The 21,907-nt window shown below is 42.6% G+C and overlaps 2 protein-coding genes across 2 annotated transcripts; one reads left to right on the top strand and one right to left on the bottom strand.

Annotated features, from left to right (window-relative positions):
* Positions 1–38: 38 nt before the first annotated feature.
* ing2 (inhibitor of growth family, member 2) lies at positions 39–4,134 on the top strand. Its single transcript, XM_053416068.1, has 2 exons — positions 39–333; positions 2,784–4,134. The coding sequence occupies exons 1-2, from the start codon at positions 189–191 to the stop codon at positions 3,482–3,484; spliced, it is 846 nt and encodes a 281-aa protein (XP_053272043.1). The 5' UTR covers positions 39–188; the 3' UTR covers positions 3,485–4,134.
* Positions 4,135–7,695: 3,561 nt separating this feature from the next.
* On the bottom strand, positions 7,696–11,252 carry rwdd (RWD domain containing 4). The gene is made up of 7 exons (XM_053416074.1): positions 11,065–11,252; positions 10,525–10,605; positions 10,065–10,174; positions 9,334–9,484; positions 9,010–9,112; positions 8,475–8,645; positions 7,696–8,381 (listed from the first exon to the last, which is right to left on the bottom strand). Exons 1-6 carry the CDS (start codon positions 11,086–11,088, stop codon positions 8,551–8,553), a joined length of 564 nt encoding a protein of 187 aa, XP_053272049.1. The 5' UTR covers positions 11,089–11,252; the 3' UTR covers positions 7,696–8,381; positions 8,475–8,550.
* Positions 11,253–21,907: the final 10,655 nt, after the last annotated feature.

Here is a 21,907-nt window from a genome sequence, read left to right as displayed (position 1 = left end):
CATGACGCCCGACAAGAGGAAACTGTACGCTGCCATAAAAGGGAAACACTGGCGCATGCGCAGCGGCCGGAGTTTTGTTTGAAGTGAACTGCCCTACAAGCTGCAAAGTCGCCAAGCATTTGATCGCAACTGTATTTGAACCCAATTCCCTCCACATTCGCTCGGCAGCTCTATGCGTCGCAGGGGCGATGTTAGGCCACCACCACCCGGGCACCGACAAGTCGCAACAACTGGTCAACTATGTGGAGGATTATCTGGAATGTGTGGAGTCCCTACCTCTGGACATACAAAGAAATGTGTCCCTGCTCCGAGAGATCGATGCAAAGTATCAAGGTATTGTGCTTGGACCATTATTTTTGTTTATTATCGTGCGTTGTTTACAGCCGGAGAACCTTAAACGCCAGATGAGGATGATGATGATGGGCTGAAATGGTGGAGAGCAGGCGCGGGGCTTCTGTTCCCATTTTGCCCAGAAACAAAAACAACCGAGCGTCCCTTGTTCACGTTCCCCTGGATAGACCCGAGGTGACAGGACGTGGATCGTTGGGATGTAAAATAAAACAAGCCGTCCGACAGTTAGCATAGCCAGGAGACACTCCGTCCTACGTGTGTGTGTGACGCCAAACTCATTGAGGAATAACTCCGAATAGAATCCTCCATTCTCCCAGCGACCCTTCGTGTGTCCCGCGACCTGAAACCCATCTCCCATGACCACTCGTTGTCCGGTCACACATTCGGCGCCGATCTAATCCAAAACCCTGCCCCGCGTTCCAGTCAAACGTGAACTTTTTCAAAAGGAACACAACGCACAACACTGCCGCCCACCACAGCGTTTCCGCGGAGGGGTTGTGGTGGGAATGCCCAGAAAAAAACGAGCAAACTCGGGGGATTTATTTGAAACGAACGCAGCTTGGTGTGTGTAGTGGACGCCGAAGCACCCGACGTGGGACGAAGATGGGCAGGCGATGGTAAATTCTGCTCATTGACGTGTGCACATGCCCGAACGACCACGGTTAACACACACTGGCCATGTTTTTAAACGTAAGCTGGTGTTGCATTCTGCACACGGAGAGAAGCCCCAGGTTACCTGTCAACTTCCGCACGGTTGTCTACGAGATATTTGCGATACATTTAGCGGATGCGGGTTTATTATCGAAGTCGATGTTGTTAGCGTGCAGACGTTTGTTAACAAAAGCAACACAACAAGTCTCATTGTTGCTTAATGTCGACGCAGAGTGAAGAGCAGCAGCAGCTTCCGCTCCCGACATGTCCCGCGGACACCCTCCGTAGGTGATCACAATACGTGGATCACGTGAACACGCTTTAGCGAACGGATCGTTTCGAGTTCGATCCCCCACCTCGGGCTGGTGCGACGTGCGCCTGACCACTGTGCCCCGTCGAGTGTGAGCCGCAGAGCCGAAGAGCTCCTCTCCAAGGCAACCCCCTTCCTACGTCACACTGACGCCACTTCCTGTGTCGAGGACCTCACTGCAGCTCAGCCCTCAACATGTTCAGCCCCTGCTCCACCTCAGTTTAGGTTTAAAATGTCCGCGCAAAAACCATATAAAAGAATGCACGCGAGGGAGCACTTTATCCGGAACACCTCTACACCTGATGACTGGTGCGAGTCTCCTGTCAGCCAAACGTATGACACGGTGAGATCGTCCGTTATTGTTCCCACAACGGGGACATTCGCTGTGGTGCAGCAGCAAAGAGACCAGGATCAAAATAGACACCAGCAGAAGTAACATTGAGGAGATATTAATTTATGCAGCCCTTTTTAATAACGGCTTACAAAGGGCGTTGACAGCAAAGCAAGAAAAGTAAATATTAGAGAAATGACAAGCAGCAGGACGCAATGTGACAAGGAGGCCAGACAGCCACGTTCAGGTGGTAGAGAAACAAGGTATTGTGCAAATAAATGTAGAGCTATGGCACATAAAAAAAGTAAAAGAAAAGGTGAAAACAGTTATAGAAGCAAGTTGAATAGCAATAACAATGCAAACAGAATGTATAAAGTTTGAGCAGGGTAAGGGATTGCACATGAGCAATTGCACAGTTAAATGAGTTGAACTTGAGTTTACAGTGCAGTCCCAAAATTGGTGTGGTGGGAGAAGAGCTTGTTGTACAGTCTTACAGCCCAGGAAGGAGCGACCTGTGACACCTGCCAGCTGCTGTGATGGTGTCCTGCAGAGGGTGGGACTGCTTCTCCAAAAGGAATTACATCTTAGCTCAAGTTCTTCCCTTTCTCTTCCATGACGGCCACAGTCACCAGCTGTGAACCCAGTAGAACCTCGGAAATGTGGTAGAACAGGAGATTGGCTGCAGGAATGTGCAGCGAACGAACATGGAGCAGAATCTCAAGAGGAAAGTTTCAAACATCTGGTTATATCAATCATATAGCGACCTGAGGCCAGTGTAGAGTAAAAGGAAGAATTCCCAATATTGGAAATATGAGAAATCCAACTCAGAACATAGGAGTCAAGAAGTGTCAGATTAAACCAGATGCTCAGAGGCTAACACATCTTTTTTTTAATCCATATGTTGTATTTCTCTCTCTTCTATTTGAAATGTTTTTTATCAGTATTGGAATATAAAGACAAAAAGGCCATGTTTTGATTATTCTGTTATAGTAGAGAATGCATTTCGATTTTTGACGGATTAACAAAAGTTTTACAAATGGTAATGAAAAAAACAAAAAAACCCAGCTAAGACTGACTAATGAAATGAGCACCTTTTACACTCAGTTCCATTCATTTGTCTTTGTCTTCTGTCCCTTGCAGACGTGCTGAAGGAGGTGGATGAAGTCTTTGAGAAGTACAAAGGGGAGCAGGATGCGGCTCAGAGGAAGCGCCTGCAGATCCAGCTGCAGCGGGCGCTCATCCTCAGCCAGGAGCTGGGGGACGAGAAAATCCACGTGGTGACCCAGATGACGGAGCTGGTGGAGAACCGCTCCCGCCAGATGGACTCCCATTCCCTGTGCTTCCAGGAGCCCAGCGAGGCGGAGCGGGTCCCCACGGAGCGGCGTTCCAGTGTAGCAGAGCCCCCGGCACCGGAGCGTAGCTCGACCCGGCGCCCGCGACGCCAGCGCAACAGCGAGAGCCGTGACTCCAGCCACCCGTCGGCCAACGGCTCTCTGGTGGACGACCCCCTGGAGGAGCTGTCCGTCCCTCCTCCCCGTGAGAAGAAGTCCAAGTCTGCAAAGAAGAAGAAGCGCAAGTCCAAACAGGACCGGGACGCCTCGCCGGTGGAATTCGCAATTGACCCTAATGAGCCCACTTATTGTCTCTGTGAGCAAGTGTCTTATGGTGAGATGATTGGCTGCGACAATGACCAGTGCCCCATCGAGTGGTTCCACTTCTCCTGCGTGGGGCTGACCTACAAGCCCAAGGGCAAATGGTACTGCCCCAAATGCAGAGGGGACAATGAAAAGACAATGGACAAAAGCTTGGACAAGAACAGAAAAGACCGCAGGTCCAGGTAGTGACTTTGATCTTGATCTTGAAGACGTCCTCAGGTCGAGGGTTAGAACTGTTGGTCATAGTCGATGACAGTACTTGTGATGTTGTAAGAGCACAATCAAGACCATTAGTAGCAGCGCTTATTATGAATCAAGGACCAGTTGTGATTGAACTTGTGCTGCTCCATCACTGATTGTTTCCACTGGCAATAACTGTGCTGTTGTCTGTAGGATGTCCAGCTGCTGCAAGAATCATGAGCTTGAAGCTGCCAACATCCTCAAGTGTTTTGTTTATTTGTGGGACTTAAATGTTTTATTTTGACATGTTTGTTTTAGTATCCCTTTCATTCTGGTCAAGGTCCTAATAAAATATAAGGTATTCCTGTTAACAATCATTCTTTTATTGTTATGTTTCGGCCAAACAAATTGTGATTTTCTTTATTTTAACTTTCTTAATAATACTCAATTGTTTGGAATCTGCGTGTCTTTATATAACAATGGCGTCTAGAGAATAACTTTCACATGTAATATGTAAGAGATTGATATTTAATTGAGGAGATGATTGTTGATGGGACACTGGAATAGAAGGTCATGTTTGTGGACTGAGCGTTTTCGCTGGTTCACTATCACTCGTGTACATTTCTTTTTATATTCATTAAAACAAAGTATTGTCATTTTTCTGCTCGGTTTTCTTCAGTGTGAGGCTGACGAGGTCTCTCGACAGGCTGAATTAGTGCAGCACTGTGCTGCACTAATTCAGTGCAGACATATGAAGACATACACAAGCTTAAAATAATGACTTTTCTGATTCTGTGTTTCTTTTTATAATTAAAATTATCAAGCTAGGGCAAGCAGTTCCACCAAAGGACCAGTGTCTTTGGAAAATGCCGCCTGGCTCTGGAGGCAATGAATCTTCCGCGAATCTCTGTCGCCTCTTCCACAAATTCCACCTGCTTCTCTTCAAGCAGGAATCTAAAATCTTCAGTCGCCTTTTAACTTTGAAAGGGACTTAAGTAAAAGATATAAAAAAAAGTGTAAGCACCATAACATTGTCACCGGCCTCCATTGGGTTTTCTTCTGTTGTGTCGTTTCCCCACTTCTGACACGGGACATGACTCCCCGGGGTATCTTACCTGTGTATACCTGCTAACTTTGGTGTAAAAGATGTGTCCGATGAATCCTCCCCTTCTTCCTCACTGCTGCTGGACTCTCCGAACAGGTCTCCGTCCTCGGAGACTCGAGTTGCTGAGCTGACAGTTCCAGATGTTGACCCTGACAAGGTGGACAGAAACCTTGTGCCCATGAAGCAGCTTCATACAGAGGACACGTGCATCCACCGCTGATTGTTTGTTAGTTCATAGGATTTAGTAAAAGCTACTGGATTACCTTAAAATTTAGTGGAAGGATTTTGTTCACAGGCACTCTGCTCAATCTATTTACTTGGATGTGTGAAAACATGCTCCAGTATGACACCTTGATGTGAAAGAGTCTTGAGGAAACAGTTGGTTTTTAGCAGCAGAGTGTGAAGACAAACTGAGGTGTGTGTGTGTAAAGACACACACACACGCACACACCTCAGTCATATGACTGCAGCACCGATAACCCGTTCCACAGGAACCTTTAATGCTCACTTCTGTTTTTCACCTGACAGCAGAAGGACTTTGCTCCCTCCCCCTGTCACGTCAACCTGACTGGGCTCTTCAGCAGGTTCCCATAGCCACAGATGCTCTTAGCGTTTTACCTGAAGGGCTCCCACACCCTCAGTCTGTCAGAGGACAGAGATAAATGTGAGGGCCATTTTCACATCCAGACTGAGCACACAACTCATTGGTGGCTTTTTCTTGTCAGCAGAATCCTTGTGGAGACCAATGGCAGCATGGTATTATAATCTCTGTATTTTAACTGAGATGTGGAAAGATTGTTATAGCTACAGCAGGGCCATATATTTATCTGTCAGTGTGTGTGTGTGCTTGTCATTTCCCCCACTTGTATCATCGTATATATTAGTCTGCAATTACACCATACTTTAATCTTATCAGGGTTGATGAAAGGTACCACAATAAAATTCAAAGTAGGTTAGGTTTTAGATTTGCAGCAGGAATAATCTGTCCTTAACCCTCAACAAGAGAAGTAAACCTCAGAGAGATCCACGTGAGGGAGCCATCTCCCAGGGCAGAGAGAAGTGCATTAGATGCAGGGTTTCCCCCAGCACTATCTTGTTAAGGCGGCCGCCTTAACAAGACTAGGGCCCCGCCTTGACTACCAATGTATTGAAAAAAAAAAAAAAAAAAAAAAAAAGTTGAAAAAAAAAAAAAAAAAATGGCATTGATAATACTCAGGTAATACTGTTTACAACATTAGTCGTGCCAATAAAGTTTTTTGAGTGTAATTGAGACGGCGACATCTGGTGGTTGAATATATTGTTGCATAGTCTATCATAGTCACCTGTCAATCTACCGCCAGTGACGTGCGGTGAGGTCAGTGAGTGGGTAGGCACTGAGTTCTGAAAGCCAGATTTCTCTAAACCTATATATTGTTAAATCAAAAACAATAAACAACAAACAGGCACGCACGGCCGATTTCAAATAAGTTCCTCCCTTTCTTTCTTTCTTTCTCTCTCACTCACTCACTCACTCACACACACAGACGGGACGTATATGAAATGTCACGACGGTGACTTCAGGTTTGCCCGTAGCCTACTGTAGTTTGGTCTAAATGATTAAACATCGCATCCATCGACTTAACGGACCCGTCCCTCACACCGAGGGCAGAATAAACGCAAGGCAACAAGTCAAACCTTCGCCGATTCAAACTACCGGTACTACTTCTATTCAACTTAAAAATAAAAGACAGCATTCATCATTATGTAGGACTACAGCATAACTGATGGCAACTCCACTCCATAAACTTTATCTTAATAGATATAGTACCAGTAGCATATGCCCCATGGACCTGTCCAGCATCAGAATGTAACCATTTATCCACATTGCAGAGCTTAGGTTTGTCCGTCAGTAACAATGAAAACACAACTGCTCAATTGAATATAAAATGCAGAATGGATTGCACTCGGTATCAATTCATCCAACTTTATTATTAAATAAACCCCCAAAAAGTTTCTGACTCACCAATCTGACTCCCTGGCTGTAGAAATAAGCAATACGATAGTAATCCAGTGACAGTCTGACTGACAGCACAGCTAGCTAGCATCCTTCCGTTCATGTAGGCTACCTGTCCGTTTGAAATGCTCGAACATTGTTTGTCCCTGTTGCTGCTGTACACCGTCCAAGGCTGGCGCAGGCCTTTCTCTTGCTATTCATTCTGTTCCTTTTTAAATTATAATCCAATTTGTTAAAATTCCTCCAGTCTGAAATATCTGCGGGCACGGACACGGCAGCTGCAATGTTGACTTAAAAATCCGCGGGGGTAACGCGACGTGAATGAGCATAGCCAACGTAATGACGTTGGCCTAAGCTGCGTAAATGTCTAGTAATATCTCGATTTTAATTGGTCCATGAATGATATGTAACGTAAAGGCTTATGTGGCATACCATTTACGTAAAAAAGGCACAAAGAATGATGCTTATTTGCGTACATGTTAAATCATACAGAATCAGGTGCGCATGCGCGAAAAATCGAAAAATCTCTGCGAAAAAATCTCTGTTGGCGCGCCGCTACGCGCCGCGCCAACAGCACCGCTACGCACCGCGCCAACAGCACCGCCACCTGCTTACCACCTTGACTGAGACATTTACTGGGGGAAACACTGAGATGCATAGTTAAACTGAAAACATCAACAAAGTAACAGTATTTGTTATTATTACCATGTTAATGCATAATGCATTGTGGTAGTAAAATGAAAAAGTTCCTGCTCAATTGTAGATTTTTTGGAATACACTGACGCAGCTTAGAGCTGCGAATATAGATATTTAATTCAAGATGTGGAGTCTCTACTCTCCTGAATTCTGCTACTACAGAGTAGTTCACAAGGACTTAATCAGACTTCACTGATTAGTGAACGACAGTCTGATATCTTTAAAAATATATTACATAGTGTGTAGATGGGAGCTATTAACATACTGGACCAGAAGTATAAGGAGATGGGTAGAACACCAGTGTGCTGGTGTATGAGGACTGACTACAAAACTCCTGCAGGACAAACTAGTTATTGTCTATAATCAGTAGATTATACATATGTATATATAGAAAGCGGTAATAAATGATACTGTTAGACGAGGAGCAGACCAAAGGTAATTTTATTTATACATAAAAAAATGTAAGGTTTTCAATTCATAGGGGCAATGAGACATTTACCAAAATAGAAAATGGTAACAGGAGTAACATTTTGTGAGTTCTTAAAAATCTCTCTGCTTTCACAAACTCACATGGTACATCAGATGAACAGCAGGATGCTACTTGACACGTGCACTCCACACCACAATCCAACACTTACAGCTCAGCGCCTGACAGCCGGGCCTAACCTCGGTGCAAAACATGGCAGTGACAGCAAGTATCTCAAGCACACTCCACCCTGATGGATGATGGAGCGGAACATCTGGATGCTAAAATGAACAGAACCCGGCGCGTTCCTCTTCAAGTCGCTGCTTTACACAAACACCACAAACACAGAAAAACATGGCGAGGTCTTCTGATGAATCCCACCTCAAAGTCTCAGTTAAGCTGAATAAATGTGTGTGTGTGTGTGTGTGTGTCCACCATCGTCCAGCCTGCTGTGGTCGTCAGGATGGAGGGAGCCATTGTGAGTGTAACCTGTTGGTGAGCTTGGATGTGAAGGCTTCCGGACAGCAGAGAGCAACAGGCTGCAGTGATATCCCTGCTCACGTCACTGCAGCGTCTCGTGTGAAGCGCCACCAGATCACTGCACTCACACCTGGTCGTCATCTTTTCCTCCCGTTCTACTCAACTGCAACACAAAAGCAAAAAAAAACTGTGTGTAACTCTGGACTGTGTCAGTGATTTGCTTCAGTGCCTTTTAAGCTGACATGGTTTTACTTACATGCTGGTGGAAGGTTGTTGCAATGACCAGGGAGAAAAGACAAAACATCACGAGTCAGTTATTTTGTTTTAAAAGTTTAGTATGAGCACCATCTAGTGGAGAAAAGGTAAGATGCACCTACTTTGATAACGTCGAACCAGTTCCAGCCTCTTGGCAGTTCTCCCTTGTGATCTGAAAGCACAGAATTGGGATGTGATCATAGATCATAGATACAATAAGGCAACTTTATGTAAAAAAAGATTGGCTTAAAAACCAATTGAAAGTTATATTCCGATTACAGACTAGCTTGAGGTTTAACTTATGCTTCATGAGAAAAGGACATCGGTCTTTAGAAACTCATAAAGTTAAACCAGGCAAGTGTGTTTGAGGTATAATTTAAGGAAATGTGGACAAAATCATGTTCATTTCTATGTGTTGTTGAGTAAGTGTCAATCTGTCTAAGTCTGTTCAGCTTTAGGATCTGGTCTGATCTGGTATCACCATGCTTGTCTAAATCAGGTCAGCTCCTACTGGCCTCTCGTCCAATGTCAGGTACCTGTTCGGCTGACGATTCTTCTCTTCTGAGATTTGGTCAGCTGCTCCTTCTTCTCCCTCTTCTTGCCTGTCGAGCTGGTGTTGATCTCACTGCTGGGCATCGTCTGCAACCACAAGAAACAACCAACGGCTATTTTCTCGAACCTCAAAGACCTTGGCTGTTGCTGACTCACATTTATTTACGCCTTTAAACCTTCCACTAGAGAAGGAAGAACAGATTTATAAAAGGAGGAAGAGAACTCTTCTTTCTGAGGCAGCGCAGTCCCCAAACATTTCAGTGAGTACTCGAGATGGCTGTGAGACAGAAAGACTGTACTGTACTTACAACGGCGGTCACTACAGGTTTATGGTTCTCCATGAGGGCCTCCTGGTTTTCCTTGGCCCACTCAAACAGGGTGTACATCATGGCGGTCCCCAGGTTCATCTCGATCTGCTCATCTAGCTTCGACAGGATCTGCTGCTTTGTCTCTGGGGAGCTGGGAGTGAAACCAACATGATGGGAAATATTATATAAACATTATGTAGTGTGTTTGTCTGTGTGTGTGTGTGAACAACAGTATCATACAGCAGCCATGACCCCAACATGATGGAAACCATTTCAACATTTTAAGGCTCTCTAAATAAGGCTTTTCTAACTTTTGAATTTGGAGAAAGAACACAAAATCTAAATTATAATAACAAAATAAAACCTTTTAAATGATCCGTATATAAAGATCTTTTCGAGTCTTGATGAACACTCAAAGCACTTTACATTACAGGTTGATGTGGATCAATGGGGTTGAAGGTTGCATAGGCACATTGTTGACGGCACTGATTTCCCCCTGGTTTATTAATTTTCTATATTAAAGAAAAAATCTTAGGGTTTCAAGAAATGCCAGGATTGCACGGTCGCTGCTAAAACTACATCTGTAAACCGTTCATTTAAGTCCTGTGGTCCTAAATCTTGAAAGCCTGTGATTGGAGTTTCCAGATTTTTGCAGTACCCAGTTCTTCACATATAAAGTACAGCATGACAGAGGAAGGACATTGGACATCACATTGTGCTCACATACGTACATCTTTTTGTTGAAATAGCCGCCGAGGGAGATTTGTGGGGTGGTTTCTGGGTACGTCTCTGGCCACGTGATGTCAAGGATGAACGCTTTGGTGTCCTCCACGTCTCCTATCTTTCATTATAGAACACAAGAGAAGGCGATTAGGACAACAGAATCAAACCTGACAGATCTTCGTCAGGTCTTAAAGAACCAGTGAAGGTGAATCATGAAGGTGTCTGTCTTCTTGTATCGCAGATAATGGTATTTGATTGGTGTAGCAGACATTAGCCCTGTTCAGACCTGGTGTTAACATGTATCCTGAGTGTGTCTGCTGTCTCCTGAGTGTCGCATTAGCGTTCACACATGATCGTCTCTCAGGACACATTCAGGCCTGTACTTAGCGCTGTCCCCTCGTGATCAGATCCCTCAGGATGGACGTTAACATCCGGTACAGACAGTACAGAGCTGGGACCAGTACTCACCCGAAACTGGAAGGACACTGGGCTGATTTCCTTGAAGCTCTCATCCCCTTCATAGATGGAGCGAAGGGCCTCCAGCTCCATCTGTGATCGAAGAGGAGGGACAGTGACGGATTGATACGTGAAGTCAATATGTAGCTTCACGGCACCAAACACCGTTCAGAGATATTAACTATATTAATTAAATTCAGTGACGATAAGAGCAGAGAACTTCCCAGAATATAAATAAGACCTCACACATGTGCATGACGAGTTATTGTTTAATTCGTCATAAATGTACACGGAAATAGAGTTTGGCTAGATAAACAGCTGACAACACACTTGACACGCAGCCCTGCACATGTCGTCAGTCTCATACAGGTCTGACACGCTCCACAGCATCCGGCCCGTTCACCTGTCCGACTGAACCCGGAGCAGAATCAGCTGTGTCACCGAGAACCACCAAGAACCCGAGGGGCTACGAGTCATGCTAAGTGGCGTGTAGCTGCTGGTTAGCCGCTAACAGCTAACAACAGTTTCGCAGCAGCATCGTTCGGTCCTCACCTCCTGGTCCTCGTTAGCTGTCATGGCTCTGCCGCCGTCTCCGTGTGCTTCTCTCTCTGCTCGGAGCCGCTGACGTCAATCTGCCCCGGCTAACAGACCATTTCTGCCGTTACAACTTTACTACGTTCATGTTCGCACAACTTCCCCCGACCGGTCAGTCGCCACGCTAGTACACGCATGCGCAGTGGGAGACTCTGAGTCAACTTTGAACCGCATCATTCGCGGATGTGAGGCAACATCTCTAAAATAGATGATTAGAGTATTACAATTTAATATATAATATATATATATATCGTTTTGTTTATTTATATATATATATAAATAATATATATATAAATAATTATATATATATATAAATAATCTAAAATTAAAATTATCTTGTGGTTTCTGTGAATTACAAGAGTCACTTTTTTATTTCCTTGTAATAACACAAATTTGTAAGGGTTACAGTAGTTTAATTTACACACTGGTATACTAATAAAGAAGACGAAAATAAAGAAACAAATAAAACCTCAAACTACATATCAGTGCTAATGACACTAATGCTTTATGTTATATGTAATATGAGTAAAAGTTAAAAAAAAAAGATCACATGTCATCTGCAAATCATGAGGTGTGAAAAATAGACGTGTTTGCTTGATCACAGGTTTTTACAAAACTACAGTAGGAGCATGTGAGACATTTTAAATAAATGAGGAGCTGGATCAGAGAGAGATGTTGAGTAATAAACGTCGGAGCTGCTGTAACCGAGACTGACATGAGAAAAAATTGCCAAAAATAGCAACCGACTGAGTTGCTTCATCTGGATTCTTTATAAAAAATAAGTCATCAGAACAGACAGAAACACACACACACACACACACACACACACACACACACACACACACACACACACACACACACACACACACACACACACACACAATCAATCTTATTTTACATGTACAGCCCATATTCACAAATCACCCAAAACACTGCCCTCAACATTCAACAAGAGTTATGAGTCAGAGAGAGTTGCATGTGAGGATCCCTCTTCCAGGACAGAAGTTCAACAGATGCTGTGTGAGGCGGAGCAGGTCAACAAAATAACAATATTTACAACATTTATGAGAAAAGAAGGCTTCTAATGTTTAAAGTATTTATTTAAAAGAAAATGTCTGACATAGATGAAACCGGCCAATAATGGCCAAATGTGTGAGTAGGCTTATTGTACATCCAAACCATCTAGTGTAATTCATGACCAGCTGCCACCGTGATCACAATCCACAATGTGGCCGCAGCAGAGATCCTGGATCTGCAAACACGAAACACAAGGATTCTGGGAAAGAAGCAAAGTCGGTATCATGTATTGATGCAACATTGATGTGATGGAGAGTGAGAGGAAGAAAGAGAAGCTCCATGTGTCTCCTGACAATCTTGGCCTGTAGCAGAAGAGCTAACATGGTCTTATTCAGGCCTGAGCCAGCTCTACATATAAGCTCTATCAGAGAGGAAGGTTTCAGCTGATTCAAAAATGTACTATTCCTAAAACATTGACTTTCTGTATTTCAGTTACAATTTGAATTTCTGTGTAACTTTACTACGTAACTTCAAAGCAAATGGGTCACATTTAATTACTCAAGTGTCACGTTTAATTTGATTGAATTGAGTTACATGTACACATTATTCTTTTTTATTTTTTATACGAATCAATAATGAGAGGAGATTGTTCCACAGAGCAAAGTGTGCCTGCGGCAGCAGCACTCACTGGTGAAGAAACATGGCTGAGACTATAATGATAGTGGAGTCTCGCATTAGGGAATAGACTTCACTCGAAAAGTACTTTAATTTTCAATACTTTAAGTATCTAAAAGCAACTTTGTATTTACATTAAATTCAAGTAAAATGTTTGAGTACTTCCTCCACTATGGCTCAGAGATTTTGAGTTGATATTGTTTAATCTGGGACAACCTGATAGCTGAATAATAGTAATAACCATAACAATATCCATACTACTACTACTACTACTACTAATTCAGTATCTAGAACCATTGTGCCTTTGTATGTCCCACTTTGGGTTACCAGGGACACATACATATTTTCGTATTTGTTATTATCGTCGATTTTTTTGCAGAAATGGAATTCCAATACAGTGCAGTCTACCCAGGGTTTTTCCTCTTGGGTGAGGGTGAGGCCCCATACATACACACACATAAATGTGTATAAAAAGTACAGTTTGCACAGTACAGATAAGTACGCTTCATGATGCTTGTATACTTTAAAAACAGCTGGAAAGGGAAAGAATATAAGGCAGGGTGTAGGGAAAGTGCTCTTCTCACGTAAGTTTTATATATCCCACATATTGTATATAATGTGTGTTAACAGCATCCAATCCTGTGTGACAGAGCTGGTGCAACACTCACATAAAGTTGCAGTAAGTCTGCCTATGGAGTCACAGCGTAAAAGAGAATTAGCTCAGAGTGATGAGAGTGTGACGATAACTGGCAGCAGCCGCTTTTGTGGGGGAAGCAGAGATCTTTCTCCCTGTGCAGCTGAAAATGACACGTGGTGTTTGAGTTGCGATTATGTTGATCCTCCGAGTGATTCCCCCCCAGGTGACGAAGGCATCCATGGTAGAGGAGGAGGATCGAGGGGGATGAAGAGAGAGGAGGTGGCTGAGAGGGGCTCCGGCTCTCACCGGGAAGAGGGTGACAGTTTGCACTCCCGTGATAAGAAGAGCGAGGCTTGGTCAATTAATAAATTAATAATAATAAATTCCATATATATTATTAACTGTTGTTAGTTAAAGGACAGCCCGCATTGCCAAATAGTTTTGGCCCAGATTTGGCCCATGCTGTCACGCTGTCATCCGGCCCCCTCTGCGTGGAATGATGGCACTTGGGTGGTCCGCTCCTGTTGGCCAGACCTGAGCCATAGGAAAGCGATGGCAATGCCACATGTCAACCAAAGGTGGCCTAAATTAGCTTTGTGCTATTGGGTCCATATTCACCATTTACCCCTTAAAGGTCCAGTGTGTAAGATGTAGGTGAAAGGGATCTACTGGCAGAAATTGAATATAAAACAATCCTAGTGATCTTTTCAAGTGTGTTCCAAATCGTACAATTTGTTGTTTTCCTTATTTTAGAATAAGCTCTTTACGTTTACATCGGGAGCGGGTCCTCTCTATGGAGGCCGCCAGGTTTTTTACAGTCATTTTTAACATGTTTGCCAAAAAGACCCACATTTGTTTTGGGATATTTAGGCTCACATCCAATGTTTGCAGGCGACAAGAAGGCCAGAAGTGCTGCATCATTGCCAGTGTGGCCACAGTTACTTTGAAAATATTATTAGATAATTCACTCCCAGAGACGCAAGAAGAAATCAAATATATATTTTACTATTAATGACAAAATAGTAACGCACAGTGACTTGGAAAAGTAACTTTAATCTTATTACTGGTTTGGAAATAGTAACGCGTTAGATTACTCGTTACTGAAAAAAGTGGTCAGATTAGAGTAACGCGTTACCGGAATCACTGATCATTGCCTGAAGATGCCCACAGGCTCTCTTGGCAAATGCCATTTAAAGACCAAAACCAACAATGCTTTTAATGGTTTCTCAATATTTTCTGACTTCCTCATTCTGTTTATTTTCCTTATTGCTAAACCAAACTCAAGACTCTAAAAATGCTGGAATCAGCTGAAATGGCCTGAAAACTCCACATGTTGCCAAACCTCCAAAATGAAAAAATACTCTTTTGTTTCCAATCTCGTACATTGGAAATACATGACGAAGTGATCTCTTGGCAGCCATTATCAAAATGGAGGAACAATTGCAAAGATAAGAAAAGACCGCTATGTCAAATCCCAACTCTGAATTATTTTTCTTCACTGGCTTTGTGTAACACTTTCAACATGAATTTAATGAAATGAAAGATGAGCAAACATTAAAATAGTTGCTGGAAGAATATCAATGGAAATGTTATATGTTCTCTCATAGTGCATAATAGTGCATTCATTATTAACCTTTGATGTAAAATGTCTGTTTTTGTCTGCTTCACAGTTTGTCGTCAGAGTGGAGAGAGATTTGCATCAGACTCCTCTGTCGATTTCTTCCGCTCACATCTATGCTACATATTTAGTGTCAAATGTCAAACCAAGGCTAAAAGTGCCAAGATGTTTTACTGATGATAAGTAATTTGCTTTCTTAATCCCTGGAATAAGTGTCTCAGATTTCTGACTTGACTCTGAAAATAAAATCTTCCATTTTACTTTAGTTCATACTTATGTATGACACTGCAGTCTGTGGTGCTATTGTATTGGACCCTATGAATATGTTGTTAGTTCATCTCTCAGGAAGTTCGACGTGTACTGTACATGTTTGAGTCTGCAGGTTCAGGTCGTCAGGGTGACCGGGCTCCATCCATGGTCCTAACAAGCAAGGAGTTGTCATGAACACTAGAGGGCGCTCAGAGCTTATTTTGAGAACGTGCACACAGCTTGAAGTCGCTCTGGATAGTCAACTAAATTATATGTCCTGTCATGTAATGTAATGGATGTCAAATCGAACAGTTTTCTGTCTCAGTTGAATATTTTCACTCCCAAAGAACATTTGTCAGACGATCATTGAATCTGCTTTGGTTCGATACAATATCACAAATTAGCCTCAAGGGAAAATGCACTTTTCTATCTTAATGGACAAACTATATGTTCCTCTCATTTACACCCTAATTTACTCTCTGCAATTTGCACATGTTTAAACATGTTTTTTTGGGGGGAGACCACCGCACCTTTTGACCTTGACCTTTGACAATAAACTCTAAGAGCCCTGAGATAACCCCTGAGTAATCTTCTCACCAAGCTTGGTGGGAATCTGTCCATGTGTTGTTGAGTTATCTTACACAAACACACAAACACACACACACACACACACACACACACACACACACACACACACACACACACACACACACAATCACTCACTTGTTGTGAGCCACGTTCAATATCCCGTTAAACTAATCAGCAGGTTTGCAGCCCTGCAGATGGGTGTAATCTTTGGGAAATATGAAATCAATGCAAATATTAAAAACAATGCACTTTGTAGTTCTTTCTGCCAGAAATAACCAGCAATTAATGGAGAGGATACAGGCTCCTCTTATAAAGTGTTCACTGACATTTTCATTACGTTCACACTGCAAGCCTTGGTGCTAAATTTTGATTTTTTTTCTAGATCCAATTTTTGAATGTAGCTGTTCACGTTATCTTGTAAACTGTGGCCAGAATCAGACTCCATTGTGACCTTGTCCCTGATGTGACTCGCATGCACAGAGGAACAACAAGGCGTCACATGCATGATTTTGTGTTCTGAGGTAAACAAGGAGAAGAAGAAGGTAATCTGATTTGGGCCACTTGGGCCCGCTGTGTGCACGTAGTGTTAATACAATCCTATACATAGTAATGGTCACTGGTAACTGGGCATGTAGTTATAGACATTCATAGAAGACCAGACTTAAAAACTGAATCACTCCATCAAAACTAAAAAGCTTCTTACAAACTAAAATCTTCATGCCGTCATTTATAAACTGTATGCACAAGTGGCGCATGCTAATGATAAAAAAGGTTAGCAAGCCGACAACAAATTATGTCAAAACAACAAGTGTAACTGTGGCTTGCTTGAAGGGTGCAATGATAGCAGACAAAAAGCAGAAATGAAAAGAGGAACAATCCAACGGTCTCCAATCTAGGACACTGACTTTGTTTTTCTTTTAGAAGGTAGGAGTGTGGAAGATCTTTTTCCTTTTAGAGGGTGACATGCTGGGAGATTAATCCCCCTCCTGGTCGCCAGCGTCAGCGGCCTCTTCCCCCTCGGGTGCGTCTGCAGTGGCAGAGGCCAAGGCGGAGTCTTTGGAAGGAAGCGCTCGGGCATCGAAGGGGTCGCGGGGTGTTAAATCTGAAAGGGTGTGTCTCAGGGTGGCTGTGGCACTCTCATACTAATAGCTCTGCTCAGAGGGAGAGGGTCAGAGTCACCGACCTAAACTGTCAAATAAACATGATTTTCTGCTGTGAATTGAAAACACAGGCAAATAACCACAACACAAACAGTGTGTGCATGTTTCTGCAGCAGGTCACAGGGGTCAGGAATGTGTATTCATGTGAGGATCAGATAAACAGCAGAGAAAACACTTGGCAAGAGACCTAGAAATAGATTAATGCAGTATTTATTGACTTCCAACATGGTTTAAATGGAATTTTATCCTGCAAAGAACAATTCAATGATTTCTTGTTATTTGAAACTTAGTGTTGAGGGACCCTAATTGATCACTGTGCTTCATCAAGGAAATCAAACGTTATAGCTTAGCTATAGCTCTAAAAACTTAAACATAAACAAATGTGTATTCATATTATGTCAGTATGATCACGGTCTGCTTTGGAAAAACTAACTACTTGATTTATCCACCTATTCTATGTGTGAATGTGAGTATATGAATTTTTGGTGCCAGCTGAAAGACGGTAGAAGGTGAATTACAGGCGGATTCACTATAATAAAACCAGTCATTATCTTATCTTTATATTTATCTCTTTTAATGATATTTTACAATTCTATCTTTATCATTTTATCTGTCATTATTTACCTGCCTTTGGTGTTTCCTTATTTTAAATCTTTGAGATTTACGATAGCGTTACCTCACTTCCTGTCAATATTTTACTGTCTGCCTAGCTGGGTGTGTGGAGGGTTTGGATTATGTTTTTAGTGCTTTTATTCTGAAATTTAATTTCAGTTACATGTTTTTGCCCTCACCCTATAGACACATAACATTTTGCAAATACTTATTTGATGGAATATCGACAAATTCATTTGAATGATATATCTTGAATCAAGGAGTCAGTGGAGAGGTGCTGATGCTGCAACAAAGAAAAATACGGATGAGTTCTTTCAGGAATATACTTTCAAAAATGTCATGCTGCATATGAAACTTACACTGAGTCATATGGATCAAAAGAAAAGAACATTTCATTTAGAAACACAACATATGTTGTATGACGGGGGTTCGATCCCAGTCTTCCCAATTTTAAAATGCCGAAGTGTCCTCAGGCAAAATACCAAAATTGCCCCTTCTCCTATAAAAGTGCTGGTTATCAAGACTAGAAAAGTGCTTTATAGATAAAGACAATTTACAATTTACCATTCAATGTGCACAGCCACACAACAAAATGCTGCTGCAGGCTGACAAGTGCACGAACACAAGACTAAAACATTTGACCACATACAGTACACAGTGATTCCACATGAATCAGTGCAGGCTCTATGTTGAAACCTCCCTTGGTGTGTTTTTAAATATTGAAAGGTCGGGAATTACAACACATTTCTAGTCTTATCAACTCCACGTACTTTACCCAAGGACAATTTGGAAAGCAGACTGGAGGAGCTGGGGATTGAACTAACAACCTTCTGAATAGTGAATAATCCGCTGAGCTCCTAATCCAGAAAATGCTGAAAACATTTGTTCCCTCAGTTATTCACGTGAACAAAAATTACCGTCAGGATTTCAGGAATTCTAATTAGGGGAAGTTTCCAGTGTTGACTTAGACAATTGAATCTTTACCGTGAGTGTGATACAGTTTGTGTGACACAGAGAATCTCAAACACACAGAGCAGAGACACTCCCAAGGACAGTGTTCACGGCTGCACAGTCAGCAAGGCTTGTCTCAGCCACAAAATTCAGCCTCTGCTCCTTCCTGGCACTTGGTGGCTTCTTGATGTACAGCCAACCGTCTTCCTGCTGGCTCTCACACTTTCCCTGTTTATGGGACAACAGAAAAAAACAGAATAGAGGGCTGAATTACCGCTGTGTGAAAGGAGAGAAACAACTATTTAAGTCAGCTTGGATCTTGGTGCAAAAATAGCCGCCCGATACAAGACAGTGTTGGTCTCCCAGTTGGTGACCACTGCTGCAGATCATGAGCCAGTCAGGCTGACTTAATGTGAAATGGGTGCAGTGGTGGGATGTAACTCGGTACATTTACTTTGTTACTATACCAAGGTACCTTTTTTTTATGTATCTGAGCATTCATCTTTTTACTGACTCTAATCCGACAGGAGGCAGGACTACCTCCAGGCCCTGAGGGAGCCTCACTACATCCACGTTGCTGTACCGGAGATGTGAACACACACAATATGAGATTAGACAAACTTCATTGTTTGTGTCATCGATCCACGTGGTATTAGAAGGCCGCCTGACCCCCCCCCGACAACATTTATCCATCTATCAGTCATATATAGAATACTGTTAGAGTCTCCAGTTAACCTAACCCAATGCACAACGGGCACTGCACACTGCAGTGCCCGTTGTAAACGTACCTGTGTGGAATGTTTGCTTGGCCTGAGTCAATGCTCCAGAGCTACTTCAGAATTATTCCTCGTCATTAGTAAGTCCTCCTTCAACAGTTCTACAATATACTGTCACTTTTTATTGTTGCGTGCAGAGCTTTTTAAAAACAGTCCACGGGTCAGGGTATCCACACTCTAGTGTGTGTGTATCTACCCCAGCCTCGGCTGAACAGACCCAGACTTTCAGCAAATTATACCAAATAAGACCTCTATCTGCATAGAAGAAGAAGAGGGGAGAGGAAGAGACAGTGAAGTCACCTGGTGTGTCTCTTGAGAGCACCTGCCCCTCACACCCTGTTATTGGCTGGGAGCTACAGGCCCACTGACCGTTGGCTGCAGCCCAAAAGCATCCCCAACATGTAGATAGAGCCACATTAACACACAACCACATACTGAACACAGTGAAAATACGTATTTTTCTACAAAAATTTTAACAATCAATGCACCAGTACAGTGTATCTTTAAATTAGCAAAAAGCCTTTCAAATACTTTTCCATTCTCTTTTTTTCTCAGCTGGGTTTTCTCTTGCTTGTCAATGCTACCTGTGTGTGGGCCAGAAAACCAAAACAAAGAGCTGAAAGAGGCCGTGAAAAAGCTTCATAGAGTCGTGGGGTAGAGTGAATTGGCTCAAGTCAGCTTGATCCATGGTCCATTGTTGCCTAAAACATGTTTTTAGTGTACCTTATTCAGATTTTTTGTTCTGAATCTGCAGTTGTATCATGAGCAGGTCCTTCCTATCCCACTTCTTTGGGTAAATAACACATAGCAGGTTTTAGCAGATTAGATGGATCAGTGGTGTTTGAGTGATCGGGATGTTTCCACTCTGTTACTGTGCATCTTCCTGGACAGGAGAGCATTAGCAGCTGAGCCGCCGGTGACCCTCCCTCCCCCGCTGCTCAGAGCATTTGGTTTGGTCAGATCACTTTACCCACCACAAGCCTGAGTGCCTCCTCCTTACTCCTCAGCATTAACATTTACATGAGAGAAGATATGTAGAGAGCTTTTTCAAGCCATTTCAGTCAGATTGGATTCACTGGATGAGGTAATTGAAGAGAGAGCCAGTGTGTGTGTGTGTTTCTTTTTCTTTCTGAAGCGGAGAGTGAGACTGAAGAGCTGCTGTCCTCCATCTTCTCCATACTAATATGTAAAGCTCAGGGCTTACTGCATGATGGTTATCATCTTAATATCCATCCTCTGGAAAACACACACACACACACACAAACACACACACACACACACACACACACACACACACACACACACACACACACACACACACACACACACACATACAAACACACGCACACAACCACGCTCACACACATACACAATTTTTTTTGTACTTGATGATCTCCTAATATTTAGGATCAGATTAAAGTTTGACCAATAAATGCCAGGACTTAATCAATAAATGTTTTCCATTCGATAAATATTCTTATCTGATTGTTAAAGCATTAGATCTGTCCTGATAAGTACAAGTGTAGAATATCGTTAATGCACAAATAGGTTAAAGAAGTAAAATGGTACAATTAATGGCGAAATTCCTTGATCTTTGAGGTCTTACACCCCTGGAGGCATCAGGGTGTGTGCGAACTTTGTGTATCCAAGGATTTATGTAACTTTATGACATTCACCCAGTGAGTGTGATAGCTGAAACTTGATTGGATAGATGTGTGCAGGGGTGCACACAGTGGGTAAAAGACTTCTTCTCTTTGTCACTTTTTAGTCTTTCACACACGTACAAACTCATTTGTTTCGAGCAGACTGTCCTTAAAAACCACAGCAGCACGTTTGAAAGGCAAACAGATAAGATTAAATCAGAAAATGCTGTTTGGAATGAAAAAGCAAGTGACCTTCTTTTGTTGCCGAGGTTGGAGGGTCATTCCCCCTCTACCAGGACACGGAATCTTCCTATTACACTTAGAAAAACATTGAATTGGGATTTCTGCCAAGTAAATTCTGCATAGACATATTCTGGTATCAAGTGAAGTCTCTAGAAACCATTTGACTTTGTCATTTTGCATTAAGCTACTAAATCTGAAATATAACTCGTTAAAATAATGCAGATTTACTGAGCTCTTGCTGTGTTTTCATTTAGTAAAGTCAAGAAGACGACACATATAATTTAGCTAATAGAACATCTGATTCTTCTATGCCATTTCCCTAAAAGACAATTAACAATTACATTGTGTTCGTCTGCTTCAGAGACCATTTTGAGGGTTGTCAGTCAGTTGGCATGGTTCCACTCGGGCCTCATACAATTATGACATGTTTTATCTTCGTGCATACACAATGACCCCCCTCCCACAAATATTGAGCAAGAAATGCAATTATTGTACATCAGGAGAAGAAAAGAAGGCGGTTATCGTCCCCTTCGCTGTTCTTAATTAACTTATCCACTCTGCAAAAAGATTTTCTGGCCTATAGGGCAGATTCTAAATTGGCTGAGGGAGGCATGCTTCCTCTTGAGATGTGA

This window comes from Pleuronectes platessa, chromosome 23, assembly GCF_947347685.1.
Source record: "Pleuronectes platessa chromosome 23, fPlePla1.1, whole genome shotgun sequence".
Classification (NCBI taxonomy): Eukaryota; Metazoa; Chordata; class Actinopteri; order Pleuronectiformes; family Pleuronectidae; genus Pleuronectes; species Pleuronectes platessa.
This window is presented reverse-complemented; position numbering and strand designations above follow the sequence as displayed.

Bases quoted from the DNA above. Each gene is read 5' to 3' on its own strand.
- ing2 (XM_053416068.1), top strand. From the start codon at position 189: ATGTTAGGCCACCACCACCCGGGCACCGACAAGTCGCAACAACTGGTC. The intron at 334-2,783 runs GTATTGTGCTTG...TGTCCCTTGCAG, and splicing joins GATCGATGCAAAGTATCAAG to ACGTGCTGAAGGAGGTGGAT.
- rwdd (XM_053416074.1), bottom strand. From the start codon at position 11,088: ATGACAGCTAACGAGGACCAGGAG. The intron at 9,485-10,064 runs GTACGTATGTGA...TTTCACTCCCAG, and splicing joins GGCTATTTCAACAAAAAGAT to CTCCCCAGAGACAAAGCAGC. The intron at 8,646-9,009 runs GTACCTGACATT...CTGTGCTTTCAG, and splicing joins AAGAATCGTCAGCCGAACAG to ATCACAAGGGAGAACTGCCA.